At 42.0% G+C, this 23201-nt stretch overlaps 3 protein-coding genes across 5 annotated transcripts in view; 1 reads left to right on the forward strand and 2 right to left on the reverse strand.

Annotated features, from left to right (window-relative positions):
- Nucleotides 1-9450, forward strand: part of FAM149B1 (family with sequence similarity 149 member B1) — an 18863-nt gene extending 9413 nt beyond the window's left edge. For all 3 annotated transcript variants that reach the window (XM_065671089.1, XM_065671091.1, XM_065671092.1), the window contains 4 exons: nt 1366-1492; nt 1808-1933; nt 2869-2950; nt 4747-9450. In XM_065671089.1, coding sequence (XP_065527161.1) covers nt 1366-1492; nt 1808-1933; nt 2869-2950; nt 4747-4829 — 418 coding nt within the window. In that variant the 3' untranslated portion in view covers nt 4830-9450. The remainder of the gene's footprint in view (nt 1-1365; nt 1493-1807; nt 1934-2868; nt 2951-4746) is intronic.
- DNAJC9 (DnaJ heat shock protein family (Hsp40) member C9) lies at nt 7438-10606 on the reverse strand. The gene is made up of 5 exons (XM_065671095.1): nt 10357-10606; nt 10134-10274; nt 9658-9912; nt 8832-8915; nt 7438-8121 (listed from the first exon to the last, which is right to left on the reverse strand). The coding sequence occupies exons 1-5, from the start codon at nt 10534-10536 to the stop codon at nt 8002-8004; spliced, it is 780 nt and encodes a 259-aa protein (XP_065527167.1). The 5' UTR covers nt 10537-10606; the 3' UTR covers nt 7438-8001.
- A 322-nt stretch (nt 10607-10928) lies between these two features.
- Nucleotides 10929-21901, reverse strand: TFAM (transcription factor A, mitochondrial). The gene is made up of 7 exons (XM_065671094.1): nt 21798-21901; nt 21562-21695; nt 18845-18915; nt 15736-15885; nt 13791-13886; nt 12898-12954; nt 10929-11854 (listed from the first exon to the last, which is right to left on the reverse strand). Exons 1-7 carry the CDS (start codon nt 21863-21865, stop codon nt 11636-11638), a joined length of 795 nt encoding a protein of 264 aa, XP_065527166.1. The 5' UTR covers nt 21866-21901; the 3' UTR covers nt 10929-11635.
- Nucleotides 21902-23201: the final 1300 nt, after the last annotated feature.

Below are 23201 nucleotides of genomic sequence, written 5' to 3' on the forward strand. Positions count from 1 at the left end.
TAGGCATGACTGATCTGACTGAATGTCATTTAGAGGGACCTTGGGGTATCAGGAAGCAATGTAGGGTTTAATATACTTCTCTATTCCACGTGTGTTGTAAATTAAGTTTCCTTTTAGTTTCTCAGCTTACCTATAAACTCATTCAGCCTAGTATATATATATATATATATATATTTTTTTTTTTGTCACATACTCTCTAGAGATTTGGTCCTTGTCCCTTCATAGCTGGTGTTTCTACTTGCAGTATTTAATGCTTCTGTTCCCTTTCCTCAGGCTTTGTTCAATCTAATGATTGTAAACATCTCCCCTTTAATACCATGTATTTTTAAAGGTATGCACTAGGAAAGTATTTTTTAAAATGCTGATTACGTTTTTTAGTGCCTCTTTACAAAACATCCTTCCTTCAGTCAACTCCAGAATATGAACAGAGCTAAGGCCTCTTGATCATTTCTGGCACTTCTCAAACATACAATAATTTGCAGACATCTTTCAGGTGAAAAGGCTTTCCTAGGAAGAGGTTTTTTCTAGAAAAGAAAACACTTTCTCTTTTCATGCCTTCTGTGACCAAAACTTAATTAATTTTACATTTTATGTAACTAGATTGGTTTAGCTTCCTTTAGAATGCTTCTAAAAGCTTCTTGCACCTATTACTTCAAATACTCAAACAAAATATGAATAAGGTGGAAGCCTTATTTTACCCCAGATGTTTTACATGATGCTTGTAGTAAGTGAAAAAGATATACTCTGCACTTGAATTTTATAGCTTTTTTCACTTGCTCTGCTTAAAATGCAGGCCACTGTTGTTTTGCAGGCTTGCTGCATAGCTCCAGTTGCTAGTGTGAAGTCAGCAGTACTTCATCCTAAAGGTTAAGAACAAAGAGCAGAAAATAACGCTGTGCCTGGGAATAGGCAGACAAGATTCTACCATTGTTTGGTAACTGCACATGAAGATAACATATACATATATATACACACACACACACACACCCCCACCCCCCTTTGTTCTGCAGTACCAGCTGCACAGGACACTCCTTCAACAGGCACTGGATGCATTTTATCCAGCTAGCTTTTATATACACCCATTTCTGCTGGGGTGTTCATTCTCAGACTCACTTTCCCTATCTGCTTAATACTAAACATTCTGAAAACTAGAAGTTATTGTTAATAGATGAAAAAGATTTCTCCAAACTTCACCCATGTCCCCAGTAATCAGCCTTAACATCAGCATCTTCTAGAAAAATTGTGCAGTTGTTGCTTACTTTTAACGTTGTCTACGTAATGCCAAACAAACTGACAATACTGTATGTTTACACCATGGCAAACACATAAACTATGTTTTTTCCTGTTCTTATTGGTGCATTTCAGTCTGACTGCACATGAGCAGCTTACCTCACCCTCCCCACTGCTGCTAAACCGAAATAATCTCCTACCACCTATTAATACCACCAGTATGGCAGGTCATGCGAGCACTGCAGGATCCCAGAGGCAAACGGTAAGAGGCACAATAATTTAATTATTCAGTAGTCTAAAATTGCAGTGAGTGCTGATCCAGTTACCAAACCCAAGAGTTCCAGTTTATTTGTTATCTTGTGACAGCAACTGAAATGATGCACATAAAAGTCCTATCAGTTTTGACTATCAGCATCACCCAGAGTCAACTGCTTTAATTCTAATTAATGCCAGAATTTTTTCCTCCCTGTAACTAGATGTAAAATGGCTGACTTGGAAAATTAGCTTTAATTTCTAGGCTAATTATTTTAAATGTGCTGCTGCAATAAGGAAAACTTGTAACTGTTCTTCAATGCAGAAATCTCGAGGGAACTCAAGTCGAGCTCACAGTGTAACAGCACAAGAAGATACCCACCAGCAGCTACAAGAGCGGCTTCTCTTACCTGATCATTTCTCCAAGCCTAACACAACCAACACATTCTTGGTAAAGCATGGCAAATTATATCAGATCATCTTTAGTTTCTGAATAGGGTGCTCTGACAGTTAACATAAATATTAATTGAGAAGCAACTGTCATAGGCGATCAGTGGCAGGGAGTTCATCAGGTTTGCCACTTGATTAGATACTCTCACTTTAACAGAAACATCATTGCTTGGCACTTCTGAAACAAATAGGGCAACTCACTTGTTCAGGATAGCTAAAGCACTATAGTCCTCATAGCCAGCTCTGAACTACACCTATGTGTAGCTGCTGGTACTAAACTTGAAAAATGGAAGTTTGCAATGCTTGTGCAGAAAGCTAAGTATGACTTTACATATAACATTCAATCTATCACCTGCACTGGTAATTTGGCATCTTCTGTGAAGGCTTAAGAACTGTGAGGTAGGAGAGGATGCTTTAAAGTTTTGCATAGACAGGAAGAATTAATTTCTGCAGCTATATTCAGAAACACTGCTTTATTGCACAAGTTTGCTGTGCTGTCAGTGTCCAGCCTGGTTCTGTATTAAATTCTCTTGGTTTAATTTACTGAAACACAACTGCTAGCTTGTTCTATCTAACAAAGAATTTGGTCTAGGCTTTAAAAGCTATCATCTCAACAGTAGCTTTTAAATAGCTGCCTGTTTAGTTTCTGTGTATAGTTTCAATATCCCTGACTTAGCAGTTACAAGCAAACAAACTTTCCGAAGTCTACTTTGAAACAGAACCATTTCCAGAAATACTGTGGTCATTCTGAGTGTTTTAGTTTTAAAAGTGTATTTTCTACTCTTAAAGTTGATTTAACTCTCCTTAAAGTTGTAAAAGCTCTACTTAGACCTTTACCACATCTTAGATGTGTTTAATTAGTTTGTATCTGCATTATCATCTTGATGTTTAAAGATTTTTGTCTGCAAACATAAATAATGTGAACTTTCTTTTCAGCTAGATCCACAACACCGCCGTTCTTACACTGTTACTGATCACAGTAATCAGTCTCGGACAAGCAGAGGATCAACAGGTTCAGGTATGCACATCAGTCACAGAATTTAGTATCAAGGAAGAAGCAGGCTTTTAGGACAGGGATGCATTTCCTACATAGGTAACTGCATTCAGGAAGCTTTTCAAAGTTTTAGGTTTTATATTTTCCATTATACAGATTTTATAGTTGCAAAGAATATGTTTGGGTGCAGGTGTGCTTTTATTACCACCTACTATTTTAAATCATTTAAGGAAGCTTCATGTAATCAGCCCCAGCGGCTCTCATGTCAAAGGTAAAAGCAGGAGTTGCCAGTTTAAACAGAAACTAGCAACAACTACTTTCTGTCAAGGGGTTTTCTTCTGCTCAACTGTATAACTGAAAGAAATGGTCTTATGTCCAAAGGAAACTTATTTGCACTCTATCTGAAAGGTATTCTACTAGATCTTAAAATTGTTTTAGGTCAGCTTGAAATATATTTTAAAGCCAGTAACTGTACAATTCACATGCATACTCTGAAACCAAGAGTTTCTTGTACTGTTTAATTTGTAACAGTTGGATAAACTTAATGGAGTTACTTGGCATAACCTAAAATGAATCTCACCCGAAATTACATATTTTTAATTAACCAATGTATCAAGGCAGCAGGAAGGCATTTTTGGTGTGAATGTAACGCGTAACTCTTCCATCTTTTTTCTCTTCCTTCACTGCGAAGTCATCTCATTTGTGGTTCATACGCTTCAAAAACAGTTCTCATATATGCTTCGGAGTAGTTACACAGTCATAACCAGGGTTGGTTTTTGGTTTGTTTTTTTTGTTTGGTTGGTTTTTTTTTTTACATTTTTTTTTCTGTTTTATAGTAGGGAGCTACAGTACTAAGCTGCATGTGTGTACACAAGTGTTACAGCAGACCAGTGAAGCTTGCCTTCAGAGATTTAGGTTTCGACCTCTTATTGCCCACACAAGGGCTAGCCTAGCCAGTTGAAAAGGATTTTGTTCACAAGTCATGGTAGAGCAGAAAGTTAACTTCTGTGCTCTGGAACAGATTTTCTGAATGCCATCTTGATAGCTCTCAGCTGAGTTTGCCTCGAGCACTCATTGCCAGCTTCAATATAAAGTCAGGCATCACGGCCACCTGGAAAGGGTGGCACAGAGCAGAGTGTTAGATGCACTTTCTGAAAATGAGGGCTGTCAGGGCAAGTTACACTGGACTCCTTTCATCACAGTGTTTTGGGATTCCTTATGATGTTGACGGAATTTCCAACATAAAACTATACTAACAAGATATAATTTAAGGTGCAAAAATTAATGTAAGCTGTAAAGGTTAAAGTAGCAAGTACATGGGTCAGTATTAGAGGACAGGAGCAGTCTTCCCCCTTTTTTTAATAGCACAGTGGCCTACTACCATTAATATAAGTAGTACAAGAAACTTGACTTTAACAAAGGCACTAAAGTGAAGTAACTTGTTTTTAAACAAGGAAGGAGTGGTTCCTGCTGAAATAAAAGAAAATACCTGCTCTTCCCCCCCACACCCCAAAAAAGAAACCAAACCAACACATTAACAGTATCTTTGAATGCAAGATGAGTTTACAACTTGAATACTTAATGAAATATCAAGGAATACAGCAGTTCCCTGCAATCCAGCAACTATGAAAGCACAAACTTTGTCCCTTTTGGAAGGCAAATCACTTGTGCAAGTTTTAGACAAGTTATACATAATGCAGTTGATAGCCATGTATTAGAATAAAAAGCATGTTAGCTTTAAGCTAGCAGAGCTGTATTTGGTACTTGGTTTTAATACTTTCTGGAAGTCTTAAAAGTTGTACATGATCTCTGTTTATTAGGTCTTCAGCTGCATGGGTCTGTGAAAGCCCACAGGCGAAGTGGATCAGTCACAAAAAGCAAACAGGGGTCTAACGTGCCATGAAGCATTCATCCATCTCCACAGAGTCATGAACCACCTCTCATTCTCAGTAATGTCAACATTGTTTACAGAGTTTTCAAACACCCTTCCTTTTTAATAGTTATTTTTATATAAATCTAAGAAGCAGGTGCCAAAGATTAGAAGGAGTATGCTTAAACATTCCATTTTCTACCAGTAGAAGAGTTATACTCCGGTGGAAGGGTGATCACACTCCAGTGGGCAGTAAAGCCTAACTCCTAGAAAATATAGCAAATGCTCTCGGTCATTGCTGTTTTCCCATTATGGGGTTGTGACTGGTTCATGTTGTTATGGGCAGGTTCTGCAGAACCTGTTGATTTTTCCGTTAGCTATACAGAAAATTAATCAGGCCTTCCATAGCAATAGTAATTTAAACTTTTTAGAACTATATAACTGTATTTTTATGTTTAAAGCAATATTACACTATCAAAAGCAAGCACTGCACATGACACTGCTTCTACAAACCAACTTAGACCTAAGTTATGAATCCTGTAGTAATTGCAGCAGATATTAATACATGTGTATAGAACTAAGGTAGCAAACCAGATGAACAAAACTGACAGGTTCAAGGGTAGCACACCACTAACTCATCCTGTGTTATATACGTACACCTCTTCCTCAGTGACTGAGGAACATTTAAGAGGCAAAAAATAGTCTTTTTCATACAAGCAGTTCCAGACAGTATTTAAAGAAAATACATTATCTTCCTGGTGGGATATTTTACAGTATTTTTACAGAATAGGTCAGCCTCCCTTTCCAGAAATGCCTGCAATTATACAAGATTTCTGCACTGCACCCTGAAGTTCCACAAGTCGCAGATGCAACATAGCTTTTAGTAGATGCGTTCTGCACTGTGTGACAGACATACTGGAGGTATTAGCTGTAGTTGCCCTTGTGGCCCCAAATAAGACAAAAACATGAAATACAGGCTTCTCAAAATAAGTGAGTAGTTCAAGGTTTTAGTCTCAAACAGTAAGCACCAGACTACAAGTAAAGTATAAACACAAGGAGAGGATAACCACTTAATGTATTTTAACTAAGTTAGGGCTCTCATGAAAACAGTTGTTCCTTTATAACCCACTTCACAAGCACTTTTTTCTGAATTTCCTTATTACTATGTTTCAAATTACAATTCATACGGAAAAAACTTGTCAGAATTCTTTTTGAAGTGGCTCCCGTTTCCCCACTCTTAAGTTATGCAGTCTGTCAAATGTTATTGGTACCTGCAGAGCAACTAATATTTTTTAATCAGTATTGAAATTCTTGAGTGCAGCTGATCCAAGTGTGCTCTAATCGAAAAGGGAAAAGAAAGCAAAGCAGAACTCTGCAAATGTAACTGGGTTAATTTTCCTTTGCATTTCTAGAAAGGAAAAAGCACACTGGGCTCAGTCTAAATTTCTTAACTTTGCATAGAGAGAAATTGATGCTGAAGAGAGGCCTCTAGTCATTAACCCCTTTCAAAATAGAGTTTCTCTTGACATTGTACAATGTCATTTAGTTATCTCAAGCTTAACTGCAGATAAGCATCCCATTTTTTATCAGTGCCATTCCTCAGGGACCAGGTTAGTTTTCTGTAGCCCTAGTGCTTAAGTTACAAAAATATACACATAAACTTGCATAATTTTCTAGTAATATAATGTAGTATTTTACAGCCTAGAGGAGTCACTGCATTAAAAAAGTGAAAGCAGTCTCATAATAAGGTAATTATTGATTTCTGTACAAATGGTTGACACCAGAGACTTCTCCTGGGCTGTTAGATATCTATTTTGTATAGGAAAGGTAATGTTCAAGTCATGTGTTGTGCAACATAACAATATGCTGTACTCTCAGAATAATCTTTGCAAGCAGCCACGTAAAAGGGAACAGAGTTATCATCTACCTCTAGCTTCCCCCCAGGAAGCTCTATTAAATAGTTAGTTCTTGAATGCTACCACTGCAGCGATGAGGACCTTCAACTCAGCAGGAAATGTTCACCTTGTGGCTCATAAGCCTTTGAAAAATTACCCACAAAATAAAGCCAGCCCCATTCCTTTGAATTGCAAACTAGTTACCCCTTCAAATTCATATCCCTATGCACTACGTCAAATGGCTTAAAAACTGAAGCAAAAGTGCATTAAAGTATTTGTGCATCTTACAGCAGTAATTCACTTATGAAATAACAGAAGTGTTGACAAAAGCAATGAAGTAGCTAATCACTACCATCCAACAGCAAACGGGGTGGTGATGCTATTGAAATAACATGCAATACATTTCTTAAGCTTTGGAATTCCCTGTCACAGGACATGATAAACCCTAAAAATACTCAGTTTGGTGTATTTTTAAGTTTTTTGCCTCATCTCAGTGTTACAGAATTGCTGCATGCTGCAGTCTCATACTCTTGTTTCATGTGCCACAGGCAATCAAAGACCAAACGCTACGTGGCCCTTTCATCTAATGCAGTCATGCGCACTGACACACAGTTAATAATAGAGCCATATTTTCTGGTGCTATAGAAGTATGTCGTATTTACTTAGGAGAGTCAACATGATCAGTTTGTTTTGAACAGCTAACTAGAGAATGAACAGCAGGCTGGGGAAGCAACATAGCAAAGAACTATGTAGAAAGTTTTCATTTATTAAATCTGCAATTTTCCAAAATATCTTTATAAAACCACTGGAAGATCTAACAAACACTTGTTGAGCTGAAGTGCAAAGACCTTTAAAACCAGCAGGTTTACTACAAAAGGCATGTGAATAGCAAAAAGACAGTATTTTCAACTTGGAAACCACAAGAAAGCACTGAAGACTCAAAGGTGGGATTACATTGTTTTACCATCAGCTGTACCGATACCCAATAGGTGACTGGAAGAAAGAATCTTCAACGCAAGTTTAATAAACACACTGCCAGCCTAAACATCACACTGCTTCCCTACTGTATCAAAACTTTTAGTCAAGAATCTGTTTGGACTTAACCAAAGAGCACCCAGAGGATTTTGGACAACAGTACCAGAACACTTTGCCTTTCTTGTTCATATGATGTATTTTGGATCATACCTTCTAGTCACAGCAAGTTGATGCACATGCACTCCAAAACTGTAGCCCAGGTTAGCTCTGAAATTCTCCCAAATTCACATTTTCCCATACTAAATGATACCTGATATTTCAGCCTATACAGTTCTTTATGTCTTTCCTTTCTTGGCTGCAGTCTTCTTTCCTCCTTTCTTAGTATTATTCGCGTATTTTGCTTCCAGTTGGGCCAAAAAGTCATCCATTTCCTTTTTTCGATCTTTATTTCTGCTCTGGGGGAGGAAAAAACAAACCAAAACCACTCTTTTACAAAATTATTTTACTACTTCCTAATACAGATTATCCTATTGAAGTTAGTTACATAAAATCTTGGAATACATTGAACAGGGAATGCAGGCTACAGAAAGTACAGTACCAGCAAGCAGAAGCCAACCTGAATTCTCTAGGCTCCATACCTAACTTCCTGAATTATCAAGAGAGATAGAGTGGCTGTAAAATTCACAACGTAAGGCTAGGAAAAGCAAAGCAATTTCTAGTTTATACCCCAAACTCTATTCTAGGAAGGCCACTGGACGGTAAGAAAATAAAACCAGAAAACATCCCCAAAAGCAGAATGTAAACAGTTTCTTTCCTCCATCCCTGAGACACAATAACAAAATAGTGAGACCTATCAACCCCTACATCCTTGTGGAATCCATCAGAAAGAATCATTGACACTCTCTGTGCCACTGCCTAAGGCCAGAATTCAAACATTCTGCTTGTGTCTGCAATAATACTAGAATAAGTGTTAATTTTTAAAAAGGCACAGATAACAAAACCCATACAATTCTCTGATTATTAAAGTATGTAGACAGCTAACATCAAGGTCAGGTTTTAACCTCAGGAACTCAAAACAGCTGCAAGGATCCAAAGTACAAAGACGCTCAGGGAAAACATGATTTTAAGCCTGTAACATGTTTAACAGACAGAAGAAAAGCCTTACCTGGATCAGCGCTTTCAAGTCATCTTCTCCACCAAGGCCCAGCTCATCTTTAGTCTTTTCTGCCTCTCTAGCTTCTTTTTCAGCCTAAAAAAGCAAACTAGGTTTATTTAAAAGTATTTTGGATGTTATTTGACAAAGTCTTACAGTAGTTACCAAATGTTATTTTTTGCAGCTCCATACAAATAGCTGCAGGGAAACATGAACAGTTTCTAAGTTTGACCACAGATGAGAAATTAGTTCAAGAAAGTCCATTCTGGTTCCACAATTTAGCCGAGCAAGACAGGTTTTTTTTGGTGTTTTGCAATGCTGAATGTGACGTCTATCCGCACCCCTGTTCCCCCCACCCACTTTTTATTTGTCTTAGTAGCTATTATACTTTAACTGGTTACTGTGATGTGTATAGAACATCTTCTACAAATACCCAGGTAGCAGAAGGGGTTCATTTAGTCCTGAATGTTATTGCACACTTGCCTAAAGGCAAGCATAATGTTTCCCACCATGTACACTTCTTAACTCTGGCAACTCATGGCTTTGTAAATAAATGCAGGAACATGCTAAACTGTAATAAGCCATTGTGTATAATAATGAAATAAAAGTAATATGCAACAGCCTATTATAACTCGGAAGCTTTCCACAAGTTTGTGGGAGGGTGTGGAGAACACAGGTGAACAAACATGGAAGTCAAAGATCCTGAGCAAGATCTGTAACCCAGCGATCGTGGGGCAAACATTTGTCTCAGGGGCAGTTCCATTTATTTCTATCAAGGGAAATTAAAAGCTTATAATAGATAATGCTTTCTCTTTGGTCCCTGGTTGATATAACCTACCCGCCTTTTTCTTGCCATAGTTTTCTGCTTAGACTCTTTTACGAAACCTTTGTAGGCTGGGACTTCTCCAGCAGCAATGGCTTTTTCAATGATTTTCCGTATCCTTGGTTCATCCGTATAGTTCACACACAACACTGACTCCATTATTCTGTCCATGTTACCCTCAAAATCCATGTATGCTGCTTTAATATCGGCTAGCTCTTCCTCCGAGTCCTTATATCTCTTTTCGAAGTCTTCAATATCTTTTACAGTAATCTGAAGCACAGAGGTGACACTTGCAGAGTTTCAGGACGTATTCGCCAGAAGTTTAAGAGACAGCACACACACACACACCCCCCCGCACCCCCCAGTGCTCCAGTTTCACAGAGCTCGTAGGGCAGACCTGGCTACAAGCGCGCAGCAGCGGGCTTCCCCTTCCCGCAAGGGTCTGCCATCCCGCCGGGGCGAGCCCTGGGGGGGCCCCTACCCGCTTTTACCTTCTTAAAGAGCAGCCCCCAGTACTCCTGCCAGTCCCGCTCGCCGCGCAGCGCCTCGCCCTCCTCGTCCACCGTGCCCTGCTCGTCGTACACGGCGCGCTGCTCCGCATCGCTCAGGACGGCGTAGGCCTTGCTCAGGACCTGCGCGGACACAGAGCGCGGCCGGGCTGTCAGCCGGTCACTCACGGGCCGCCGCAAGCGCCGCCCGCCCGCCGGCGCTCACCTGGAACCGCCGCGTCGCCTCCTCCTTCGCATCGGGCTCGGCGCGGTCGGGATGGACGCGGAGCGAGGCGCGGAGGTAGCCGCGGCGGATCTCCTCGGGAGAGGCCTCCCTGCGGACGCCCAGGACGTGATAGAGGTCAGCGGAGCCGAAGGCGGCCTCACACAGCTCCAGCAGCCCCATGCCGCCAGCAGCGCCGCGCCGGCCCGCCCGCCAACACAAGAGCGCCAACCGCCGCCACTCCACGCCCCCCCCCGCTCCCGCGAGAGCTGGGCGAGGTTGGGCTGCGCATGCGCGAGTCGGGCGGGTCCGTGAGGGTCATAGAACCCGGGCAGGACACAGGGAGTGTTGGTGCATGGCGAAAAGGGAACGAACAAAATGGAGGCAAGGCCATGGTCTTTGTCTTTCCATTTACCAGCGTTGCTGGCTCTTACCGGCCATCCCGGGTGGATGAATGCACTGACCACTGGAAAAGCTTGCCTGTCTTCTGAAAACACAGATTCAACAAAGTACCCACAAGACTTCCACTCAAAGACCCCAGGAAAAAAAAAAACAACAAACCAAACCCCAGGAGCTCTTGCAAATTCCTGTTTATTGCATCGAAATTCCATGTTCCAACCTTTCACACATTTTCTGTTCCTTCCAGGCTGTCCCAGATGTGACAACAGGAAGGCAAAAGTGTCTGCGTGTATCCAAACGAAACCATGGAATAAAAGCCCAATAAAGATATGTTTATACAAAACTCATAAGGTCTTTAATTAAATGCAACACGAGTGGTATACACAAGCTGATAGGTACAAAAAGTCAGATGCATGAAATAAAAGTTAGCATTTTACCTTTCTTGCACCTTCTGCTGAAATGTAGAACATTTCACTACCGTTACCATGGAGGGAATAAAACGCAGCAGCATTAACTTGGATTTCACCTCTTATTTACAGAATTTAGATGGTAACATCGTAGAATATCGTTGCTTTTATAAAAAAATATAAAAGCTATAGCTGTTATCTACCACTGCTGGAGAGCTCTGCTGATGCCAGTGGGTATCACTATTCACAGCTTGATTAACCAGTTATTGTTGTACAGTTCAGGCTATGCCTGCAATGATTATTTCAGTCAGTTCTGAGGGACACTGGATCCTCTCTGACGTTATCACCTTTTCTCTCTCCAGTGGGCCCTTCATGGGTTTTCCGAATTTCAGTGCTAATGCTGACTGCAGCATTAACACGGCACGATGACGAAATGACAATCAAAGGGAATTAAAATATAAAAATTCCTGACCATTTTATTCTTCTGATTTTTTTAACTTCAGTTTCACCTTCTGTTCACGTGAGGAAGCACTGACTGGTTCAGCTTTCTTTGCAGTTTCAGCAGTTTTCTTTTTTGGGTTTTTCTGTCTGGAACGGACAAGGTCTTCACGTCCAAGTTGAATCATTTTTGCTTCCCACAGCTTCATTTCATTCTCATACCGAACCTTATCATCTTCAGCAAGCTGCATGTATGGCTGGAAAAAAGAGGTATCGACAGTTACAGAAGAGGCTTTGTCTGGATAACTGCCACGTCACATCCTCCCCTTTGATGCAAAGGTGACTTCAAACAGGACCTGTGCAGTGCGGATCCCAGACATTCACCATGGCTGCCAGAAAATGAATAAAAAGATCAAATTTGCACAGAAATACAAAACCTTATCATTGTATTACGGTTATGTCAATAGATGGCCATTCCTGAAGAGGAAGTTTGTTCAATATTGCTACTAACAGCTAAGGCTTTTAATTTAAGAACTAGCTTGAGAGAGCAGAGCTGGCTTATGTAAGGAAGAGGAATAGGTATTTCTGCAGAACTATTTCAAATTATTTTTCTACAGGAAGAACGTGAACCTAGCGTATGTTCTAAGTACACATTCAAAGCATCTGGAAGAAGGGCAGGGCAGTCAGGAGGAAGGACACTAGGGTACAGAATACTTAAAATCTGGAGGTTTAGCCTAGATTTTAGTAAAAAATAAATAAATAAAAATCTCACTGCCCCTGAGATTTTCATGTACCCATCCGCAGGTTCATATTTCAATACACTGAGAAAGCTGGCAGAAAACTATCCCAAGGCAGTCAAATAGAAGAAGTTAATAAAATACCACATGCACATCACTTGCAGACTTCTGTTGCTTTTACCTGTGAAATTCTTTCCATGAGCAGTGAATTACTATGCTGGCATTAAAAAAAAAGTATTATATATTATTAGGAAAAAAAACATCAAATTGTTGCAAATTATTCCACCATCTTCCCTAAATGCCACTCAGCGTCCATGTCCAGACATACAGAACTTCCATCCTATCCAACTGACTCACATTTCATCAACACTGTAAAGAAACGGTCATTAATGGTGTAAAAGTAATGACAGCCTTTTTCAAGATACATTATAAAAATCTGATAATTATCTTCAGTATCATACTTTGAGGAACCAAGTTCAAGACTTCGTATGAATTTATTAATTTTGACTGAAATCTGTCATTTCCTGATTGGATCAGAGCCCCATCGAAATTCACTGACATACCTGCTTTTGGGAACTGGACAGTTTTTCCCACATAGCATGTAAGTGCTTCATCTTTGCCTACAGGATATAGAAGATGCAATGTATTAGAATTATTCTACCAGCAGGCTAACTGCAGAGGGTTACAGATGCCATGCTAGTGAAAGCCAAATACAAACTAATGTAAAAAAGCAAAAAGTCACACAAGCTTAATACCCCACCCACCCAACAAAGGGTAATAATAAACTATACTGTTCAGTAAGTTGCTGGACCTCACCTGAGGCATGTTTACAGACAATATAAGCATGAAGCAGTTTAAGTCATTTAGCTTGCTGTGAAAGCAGGCAGGCACAGCAGCTGAGCTGATTTGTAGCAACATGACTACATCTCACTGGGTGTTATCAGCTTCATTTAGAACAACCCCTAACTTAAGCCAAGCCCCCCTAAGTATTAACCATGGTCACAGGAAACTTTGTACTACTTAAGGAGTATTTGGCCACAGGTGTGTCAGACTGGGCCTCAGCTGACTGGAGATGCCTGCCTTGTACATAGAAAATTAAGGAACAAACTATTTCCACCACTCTGATTTAGTGACTAACTGCATAGGGTAACAAATGCATTGGGCATATAGGCCCACCAAAACAAAGGGCAGTAGAATTCTCTCCTTACAGAATGAACAGATGAAGTCTCTAACACTGTAGTGCAAAAAGTTGCACAAACATTGCTACAGCAGTTTATACAGGACATGCCACCAGCAGGATAGCCAGATCATCGCAGCCTAAAAAAAAAACTATAACCTAAACAAAGCAAAATCTAGACAATGAACTACTGAACAGTTTTGTTGAAAATTACAGAATCTAAAACAGATTTTCTGGATACAGCAGATCTATTTTAAAGAACAATCTTTCTTGACTTACCGTAGGTGAAATTCCCTCACTTGCTTTAAATTTTTCTGACACAAAAATGTTAAAGGCAATTCGAGGTTTTTTAGGTTTTCCAAGCACAGTCAATTCCTTTAAAAACAAAAAGAAAAGTTATTCAATCTGCCAAGTGTGCATTTTTCCAAAGCTAAGCTTATCATTTATCTTCGTATTTTATAAAAAAATCAGGCTCAAGTTCTGGGTTTGGTGGCTTATTCCACAAACTGGACTGTATCACAAAATGCTTTCACTGCTCGTCAAGACTAATGCTAAACTAAATTACGAAAAGCTAACAACCTAATTTTTCACAATCCTTTGTTGGAGAGGCATGGATTTCATGGATGGACCACTTGGTGGACAAGGAATTGGCTGGATGATCGCGCTCAAAGAGTTGTGGTCAACACCTCCATGTCCAAGTGGAAACCGGTGACAAGTGACATTCCTTAGGGGTCAGTATTGGGACTGATACTGTTCAACATCTTCGTCAGCGATGAAGATTGAGTGTACCCTCAGCAAGTTTGCTGATGACACCAAGCTATGTGGTACAGTCAACACGCTGGAGGGAAGGGATGCCATTCAGAAGGACCCTGACAGGCTTGAGATGTAGGCCCATGTTAACCTCAAAGTTCAACAAAGCGAAGTGCAAGGTCCTCCACATGGGCTGGGGCAATCCCAAGCACAAATACGAGCTGGGCAGACACTGGATTGAGAGCAGGCCTGAGAAGGACTTGGGGGTGTTGGTTGATAATAAGCTCAATGTGACCCAGTAATGTGTGACTGCAGCCCAGAAAGCCAACCATGTGCTACGTGGCACCAAAAGGCATGTGACCAGCAGCCTGAGGGAGGTGAGAGTGCTCTACTCTGGTCTCATGAGGTCCCACCTGCAGTACTGCATTCAGCCGTGGGACCCCCAACATAAGAAGGACACAGACTTGCTGGAGCAAGTCCAGAGGAAGGCCATGAAGAGGATCAGAGAGCTGGAGCACCTCTCATATGGAGACAGGCTGAGAGCAGCCTGGAGAAGAGAAGACTCCAGGCAGAACTTCTAGCAGCTTCCAGTACCTCAAAGGGGTCTATGTGAAAGCTGGAGAGGGACTTTTTACAAGGGCCTGTAGGGATAGGACAAATGGCTTTGAACTGAAAAACCATAGATTTAGATTAGACATACGGAAGAAGTCCTTTACTGTGAGATTGGTGAGACAATGGAACAGGTTGTCCAGAAAAGTTGTGGCTGCCCCATCCCTGGAAGTGTTCAAGACCAGGCTGGATGGGGCTGGGCTTTGAGCAACCTGGTCTACTGGAGGGTATCTCTGACCATGGCTGGCTGGAACTGGATTATCTTTAAGGTCCCTTCCAACCCAAACCAGTCTATGATAAAGCACACCTAAGAGATGCACTTCTGTGCAGCCCTAATTCAACATATCAACAGCTACACATACAGCAAAGTGTAAAACAAATCCAAAGAAAGTAAGGAAAAAAGATTACTTCAAATAGCTACTACCTGTAGCATGCCCCACTGAAGTGACAGACACAAGGCCTTTGTGAGAAGCTGTTTCTGGATGCCTTTCCAACCAAACAAGGTACTGCTGGTTCAGATGTCTTTTATTACCTATCATTTCTCTGGGAGCTTTAGGAATACGAAGAAAAAATCATAGAGAAACTACCTCTAAGCACAAAGATATGTGATAGTTCTGGTCTTCAAATAGAGGGGAGCTACTAAAATAACTACTAACACCAGTAATTATTTTCGTCCAAAGGGGTTGTGGGTTTTTTTTTGTGTTTGTTTGCTTTTGGACACAGTGCATTTGTGGTGTGGGTTTAGTTGTTTTTTTTATTCTGAATCACTTTTACATTTCTAAGTATTTAATTTCTGCTCTGTGTACTGGACAAACAGATGTTAGGTTCCTTGAGAGAAAATAAACATGAACTTCAAAATACTTACTCTTTTTATCCTGAGTGATCTTCTTTTTGCTTGTTGTCTACTCCTTTCTTCTTTCAAAGCTGCAGCCTGGGCTGGAGTTAGCTGTGCTTTATATGCAGCCACCTCTTCTTCATATCTTTGCCAATCTGTCTTGCTAGCTTCCTCATAAACCTTCAACACAATCACCAACCTTAAAGATGCTTTCAGTCAGAGAAACGCTTGACCATTAAACAAGCTAACGTTTTTAACCTACTAGTAAAAAATATTACAGGCTACCCTGGAACATAAGATTTTTCAAGCAAAGTAGAAATTTTAGATATGTTTGAGTAGCAGAACTGATTCAGAAGAACTCAAATTCAAAACCTTGGCTCCTCCCATTAATCATCTTAGTCACTCTGATAACACTGGACAAATCTTCAGAGGTAGCTCAAAGCAGTAACAATCTTCCATACAAGGAGGAAAAGCTGAAGCTTGGTTGAAATGATTACTCTTAATGTGTGTATACTCAGTGCAGCACCCAAGCGCTCCAGTCACCAAACACGTTGCTACACTGGCCAATACCAGGTAGAGAAACATCACAAACTCATGGCCTTGGTACCAGGGCACCAAAATCAGCTGAGCCAGGCTACCAAGCATCCATGTAGACCTGAAAAATCACCATCTTGTTCTCCATTTCAGACATACAAATGGGAAGACAAACTTTATACCAAGGCATGTAGTGCAAGAACTCCAGAAGGGGTAAAAGAGCACTTCAGTTCTACTGAACAAAGATATCATTTCAGCTAGAAAAGTGCAGTTAGTTCCCAACTGAATCTAGTTGCTAACTGCAATCAAGGAAGAACAATCATTACTTTGCTGGAAATGGCATGTATATTCAGAAATGATTAGCAGTTCATATAAGCTTGTTTTGCATTATCCCTTGAAATTGCCACTCTTAAAGAAACTTCACTACTTATGACGAAAAGATAACTAGATGAAACTGAAAGAAAGTTACCTGTAAGTTAGGTCTCAGGTTACTAGCAGGAAAAAAAAGTTGTGGTCCATCAAAATTAACTGAGGTTTCACCTAACTTATGGATATGAAAGCAGAACAACTTTCCAATATTTATGTTATTATACATGTAAGGCACACACATACACAATTACCATTCAAAAAGAAATGAGATGCTGGTTCGTGGCCCTATAGCCACATAGAGCAAGAGCTGTGTCACTTCTCTAGCAACAGATTAAAAACACTAAAACTAAGGTCACGTGTACTACTGTCAAAGTATCTTCCTGTATTTGATTTACATAGGAAGGTTTTAGTAGCAGGAGGACTAAAAAGGACACGGAACTGCTGGAACAAGTCCAGAGGAGGGCCACGAGGATGATCAGGGGACTGGAGCACCTCCCATATGAAGACAGGCTGAGGAAGTTGGGGCTGTTCAGCCTGGAGAAGAGAAGGCTGCGTGGGGACCTCATAGCAGCCTTCCAGTACCTGAAGGGGGCCTATAGGAATGCTGGGGAGGGACTCTTCGTCAGGGACTGTAGTGACAGGACAAGGGGTAACGGGTTAAAACTTAAACAGGGGAAGTTTAGATTGGATATAAGGAGGAAATTCTTTCCTGTTAGGGTGGTGAGGCACTGGAATCGGTTGCCCAGGGAGGTTGTGAGTGTTCCATCCCTGGCGGTGTTCAAGGCCAGGTTGGATGAAGCCTTGTGTGGGATGGTTTAGTGCGAGGTGTCCCTGTCCATGGCAGGGGGGTTGGAACTAGATGATCTTGAGGTCCTTTCCAACCCTAACTATTCTATGATTCTATGACTATGGGGGTGGCTTCTGTGGGAAGCTGCTACAAGCTTCCCCTATGTCCAACAGAGCCAATGCCAGCAGCTTCTCCACAGACCTGCTGCTGGACAAGGCGGAGCCCAACAGTTATGGTGGTAGTGCCTCTGGGATAACATGTTCAGGAAGAGCGGTGGGGGAACAAAAACTTCAGCCAGAGACAGGAGTGAGAATATGTGAGAGAAACAGCTCTGCAGGACCAGCATCAGTGCAGGAGGAGGGCAAGAGGTACTTCAGGTGCTAAAGGAGAGGTTCCTCTGCAGCCCACGGCGCAGACCATGGCAAGGCAGACTGGACCCCGCAGCACATGGAGGTCTATGGTAGACCAGATAGCCACCTGCAGCCCATGGAGGACCCTACACTAGAGCAGGGGGATGTCCAAAGGAGGCTGTGACCCTGTGGGAAGCCCAAGATGGAGCAGGGTCTTTGCAGGACCTGGGGCCCATGGAGAGAGGAACCCACAGTGGAATAGGTTTGCTGGCAGGACTTGTGACCCCATGGAAGGGACCCACACTGGGGAGGTTTGTGAATAACTGCAGCCCATGGGAAGCACTTAGATTGGAGAAATTTGTGGAGGTCTGTGTCCCGTGGGAGGGACCCCAGGCTGGAGAAGGGGAGGAGTGTGCAGAGTTCCCCTCCTGAGGAGGAAGGAGCAGCAGGGACAGTATGTGATGAACTGACCACAACCCCTGCTCCCCATCCCTCTGCACTGCTGTGAGAAAAATTGAGAATAAAAAAAGTCAAGCCTGGGAAGAAGGGGTGGGGGGTGGGGGGTTGGGGAGAGGGTGTTTTTTGGGGGGTAGGGGGTGGGGGTGTGGAGGGAGGTGTTTTTAAGATTTAGTTTTATTTCTCATTATCCTCCTGATTCAATTTGTAACAAATTCAACAATTTCTACCAGTTGAGTGGTTTTGCCTCTGATGGTAACTGGTGACTGATCTCTCTTCCTGTCCTTCAGCAGTTGGTTATATTTTCTCTCCCCTGTCCAGTTGAGAAGGGGGAGTGACAGGAGTGGCTTTGGTGGGCACTTGGTGCACACTCAGGGTCAACCCACCACGCTTTGCCGGAGTACTTCAAAAAGCTCCAAATTCTCTTCAGACTTGTTTTTAGGTCTGAACCTTTGTATACAAGTACTTTTTAATTGTTGTTAAAAAGAGAAAAAAATAAACAAAAGCCCCAACAAAAGAACCACCATGTGCATACACACACAAAGCAACAAAGAAAAAAAAAACCAAACAGGACACCAAACCAAGTATAACAACTATTATATACTCAATAGTCTTAGTACACCACGCTAAGTCACAAACTCACCTGCTTCTGTGATGCTGGTAACTCCCTCCAAGCACCTGCCATTTTTTTAAGCAGCTCCTTGCTGTTTATTTCTGTACATTAAGATTAGAAAGCAAGAAAATAAAGTTCAATATTCTACCTTCTTAATCTTTTCCCAAGGAAATACGTCACTAGTATCTTCTTTCTGTACAAATATACATTTCTACTTTCACAGAATTAACTTATCATGGCAGCTAAAGGGAGCTGTAATATTTGGGGGAGAAGGGGAAGGCCCTGTTCCTGGTTCGCACTTGAAAGAAACGTGCAGTTTTAAACTGAAGCACCATCTCAAGACAGAGACACACCTATTACAACTGCACAAGTTTCATTGTTTGGTGGGTTTTTTTTTAGTTTTGATTTGGATCCTTTTCTGTACAATGCAAGATGGTCTGAAGTTGGAGTGGTGACAGGGAAGAAACCAGAAGTAAAATTTCCAGTTCTCACTTTTTTTTTTTTTTGGCTGGATTCCTCAAAAGGAATATAATGTGACTTTATCCACCTGATACAGTACACACGCTTTATTATAGTACTTTAGTTACAATATCATTAAACAGAAGTTAAAGAAAAAGTAACTTCTTTCTCTCTCAAACAAAATTACAGTGACTTAAATCTGCTCTGGTTTTCAGCTGATTGCATTTGACTCTGCCCCTTTGGTGAGGTTTCCGGCCAGGCCTGAACTTGTGAAGGAGGAAAAAACCAAAAAAAGAAAAAGGTGGTGGTGGAAAGAGGCCCAAAGCTTTTCTTTTCGGGAAAAACCCTTATGAGGCTTTTCCTCTACTTCACACTAAAAGAAAAAAATAGACCTTCTCTCTTCCTCCTCAAATATAAAAGTTCAACCACCTCAAGAGTGGGAAAGCAGAACTATGCTCTTATCAGTTACTTGACTTCCAAAATTCTGGAAAAACAAGACAGATGGGAAGTTTTTAGTACATATATACCAATCTTAAAACCTCTGCAAATATGATACTTTGCCAGTGATAAAAGAAAACAGATAAATCATCAGGTTATTTCTGAGCACTACCTCCACTGGACCAAGAAAGCCCCAAGATCTCAATTAGTATGTGAGATACAGTACATTCATTTGCAATTATTGAAATCTGGGAAACGTGGGAAACACTGGTGTGGCACATAACTACAGTATAACCTGCAAGTTCAGTTCTCAGCCTTTCAGGCTGTTGAACTACTGAGCAAAACATGAGATCAAATGGTTTTCCCTACTTAAATTAACTTCATGACTTGCCCAGTATGACCATAGTTCTTTAAACATTTGTACATTCAACAGTGTTTTCCAAATCAGCGCTGCATTCCATTTTGCTTCCCTCTAGCAGGAAGAGTGACTGCATTGACTATAAATGAATGTTTTGATAATAAATTAAACATATTAACCAGAACCATTTTCCTCTAAATAAATTTACTTTTTCTCATATGTTTTTTAAGCCAATCCATTAATTTTTAAATTACAGAGCATTAGAATAACATGATACACAGCTTGTTGTAGCAGCAATAGTGTACTTCAAATAAAGACAGTTTTTTAAAATAACTGATAACCACAAATCACTCTTAACATGCATGGCCTATGTAAGCTCCTTCTTCAAACATTTTTAAGGTTACACAAAAATGTTCACTATTTTGAGTTGCTAGGTATGGAAGATCAAGCTAAAACACATACAGGCAGTAAGTATGGCAATACTGTATTTACTTCTGGTATGCTACAGATAAAAAAGATGGGCTTGGTCTCCTGAAACCTGGGTAATATGCTTCGGTTACTTCATAGAATCACAGAATACCAGGTTGGAAAGACCCCAAGGGAACTGAGATATTTAGGTCTCAAATGACCTCAGCAGAATCAGAAGTCAATTCTTATTGTTTCAGAGATGATCTAGAACATCCTGAAACAAATGTTACCTACAGCATGAACTCAGCCACAGATAGTTTCCTGAAAATTGCTGTAGTCTATAGCACTGTGAAAAGGCATAGCAATAAATGGCATAGTAATAAATCACAGGAAAACAAATTCCCAAGAACAGCGACACCTTGGATACTGGCACAGAAGCTATCTTCTTCAATTTTCCAGTAGTGCATTGTCTACAGAATGAGTTAATGCAGAGAGTGACTATGGATATCATGTAATTTTGTGTATGCTCAGGAAAGCTTTTGCATTGTTTTAAAAATTGTTTTTGCACACACCTTGTACTTTGTTAGCCCTCTTAGCTATCATGAGCAAAATGTTACAGTTACTTCAGCTGCAAGAGAGAGAAAGGGTTGGTTATCTGGGGCACGCAAGGCCATGCTGGATGGGGCTCTGAGCAATTTGGTCTAGTGGAGGGTGTCCCTGCCCATGGCAGAGGGGCTGCAAATAGATGGTCTTTCTGGTCCCTTCCAACCCAAACCAGTCCGACCTTTCTTGGCAAAGCACGAGCCGGACTAGATGACCTGGCGCACTGTCCAGCTGTCACTTCCAGGTGTCCAGCACCGGGCACATTACTGATTGCTCTCACTGTTCACGTTTACTTTTACTTGGAAACACTTCGTTTCAGTTTTCTTCGTTAATCACAGTCTGGGGGGAAAACACTGCACGCGTCCGAACCGAGCGCAGCTGTACAACAAAACCTCTGGCCCGCTTGACAGTCTAAGACTTTGCATTTCTAAACGTAAACCGAAGCGAACCGCGAGTCCTCTTGCGCGTTCAGACCTCATACCTGGATTTTTCTGCTTGAAAACTGGACGGTTTTCTACTAAGAAGCGTAAATAGGCCGTCAGAGGCCGCTTCGGGGCCTCATGCGTGCTGATCCCCCTGCAGAAGCACTTCTCAGCCGAGCCGACGCCGCAGGCCCTGCACACAACGACACCAGCCGTTACCCCACAGCGCCCGGTAAAGCACACTGCCCTCGCGGCACCCCCGCTCCCGGAGCCGCGCTCCACGCCTCGCCCGCACCTGAGGAGCCGGGGCGCGCCGCTGACCACGGTGGCGGCCCGGCCCAGCAGCGCCCACACCGCCGCCATGCCGCCGCCCGCCTGCGCGCGCAGAGGTCGCGCGGCCGCCGCACGGCACGCTGGGTCAGCGGCCACAAAGGCACGGGCCGCCGCCGCGGTGACGCGCGCGGGGGGCGGGGCCAGCAGCGGAGGGGACGCACCAAGGTGACCCCGCGGCGGAGCCCGAGGCCGCCCCCGTCCCGCCCGCTCCCCCGCGGCACGCTGCGCAGTGCGCAGGTGCGGCGCGCCGGACCCTCCTCGCTGGGGACGCTCGGCCGCTTGGAGCGTACAGGGGCACAAAGCGACAGTGACCCGGCTGAGCTGGCGGGAGGGCGGCGGTACCGGCGTGCCTGCACCGTGCAGGTGCGAGGGGCACGGAACACGGTGCTTCCCCCCCTCCCATAACGTCCCTGAACGGACAAGAAGACTGTAAGAATCACAGACTGGGTTCATGCTTTTTAACCAGAGCGTTTATAAGACCAACATTGATTTAGTATTTAAACAAGCTGCAGGGAGAACACCTGACAGACTGGAGCCGGTCTTCATTTTCTAATGAGCCTGCTGGTCTCATCCTGGGCTGAAAAATTACCAGTTGAAATACAGCAAGTCGAAAGGGAGCAAGGATTCTGAGATGCAATGAAAACTTCCAGTTTCACACTGTTCAATATAGATAATGCAGACTTTTAAATAAGTTATGCTACAACTGTATTACCACTGATCTAGACAAAAATAAAAGCTCTGGGCACACATTGTGATGGTCAGTTTTCTACCACTGGTTCAGAAGTAAGTATAAACAGTGGCTTTGTCTCCCCTAGCACCAGTGTGTTACCTCAACTGTAGTGAGGCACACATTAACGACAGAATCCCCCACCTTTATTTAACTTAAATAGCCATGTTTGCTTAAGCCTCTGAGATTAACAAACCATTCCCCATCAAGATTTTGTTTCAGAAGTCATGGTTACATCATAGATAAAACCATAACACAGGAGTAACATTTGCCCATGTGTGACCAACATAGACGACTTAGGTTTGTAGGACAGCAAACATGAAGATGATAATCCTCCAGCAGGAATACAAGCTCCTACTGTGCACACTTCCCCTCTCCCAACCACTCCCAATGCCAGGTTTGGCATTCATTAAAATAAAGAGGCCAAATACTGCATTGTCTCAACAATTTATATTATGATGACAAATTTCCCAATTGAAAGTCACTTATTTCATGTGCAAGGTAAAGAGAAAAAAGTCACATTTTTATTTTCAGATACCTAACAACGTAGGGTAGGAAATAAAACTTCTTCCACTTTTAATGCACTTTATAAGTACATATTGCCTCTCTTCAGCAGCACTGGTTTTCTGCGTGGATAGT

Source organism: Lathamus discolor, chromosome 3, assembly GCF_037157495.1.
Source record: "Lathamus discolor isolate bLatDis1 chromosome 3, bLatDis1.hap1, whole genome shotgun sequence".
Classification (NCBI taxonomy): domain Eukaryota; kingdom Metazoa; phylum Chordata; class Aves; order Psittaciformes; family Psittacidae; genus Lathamus; species Lathamus discolor.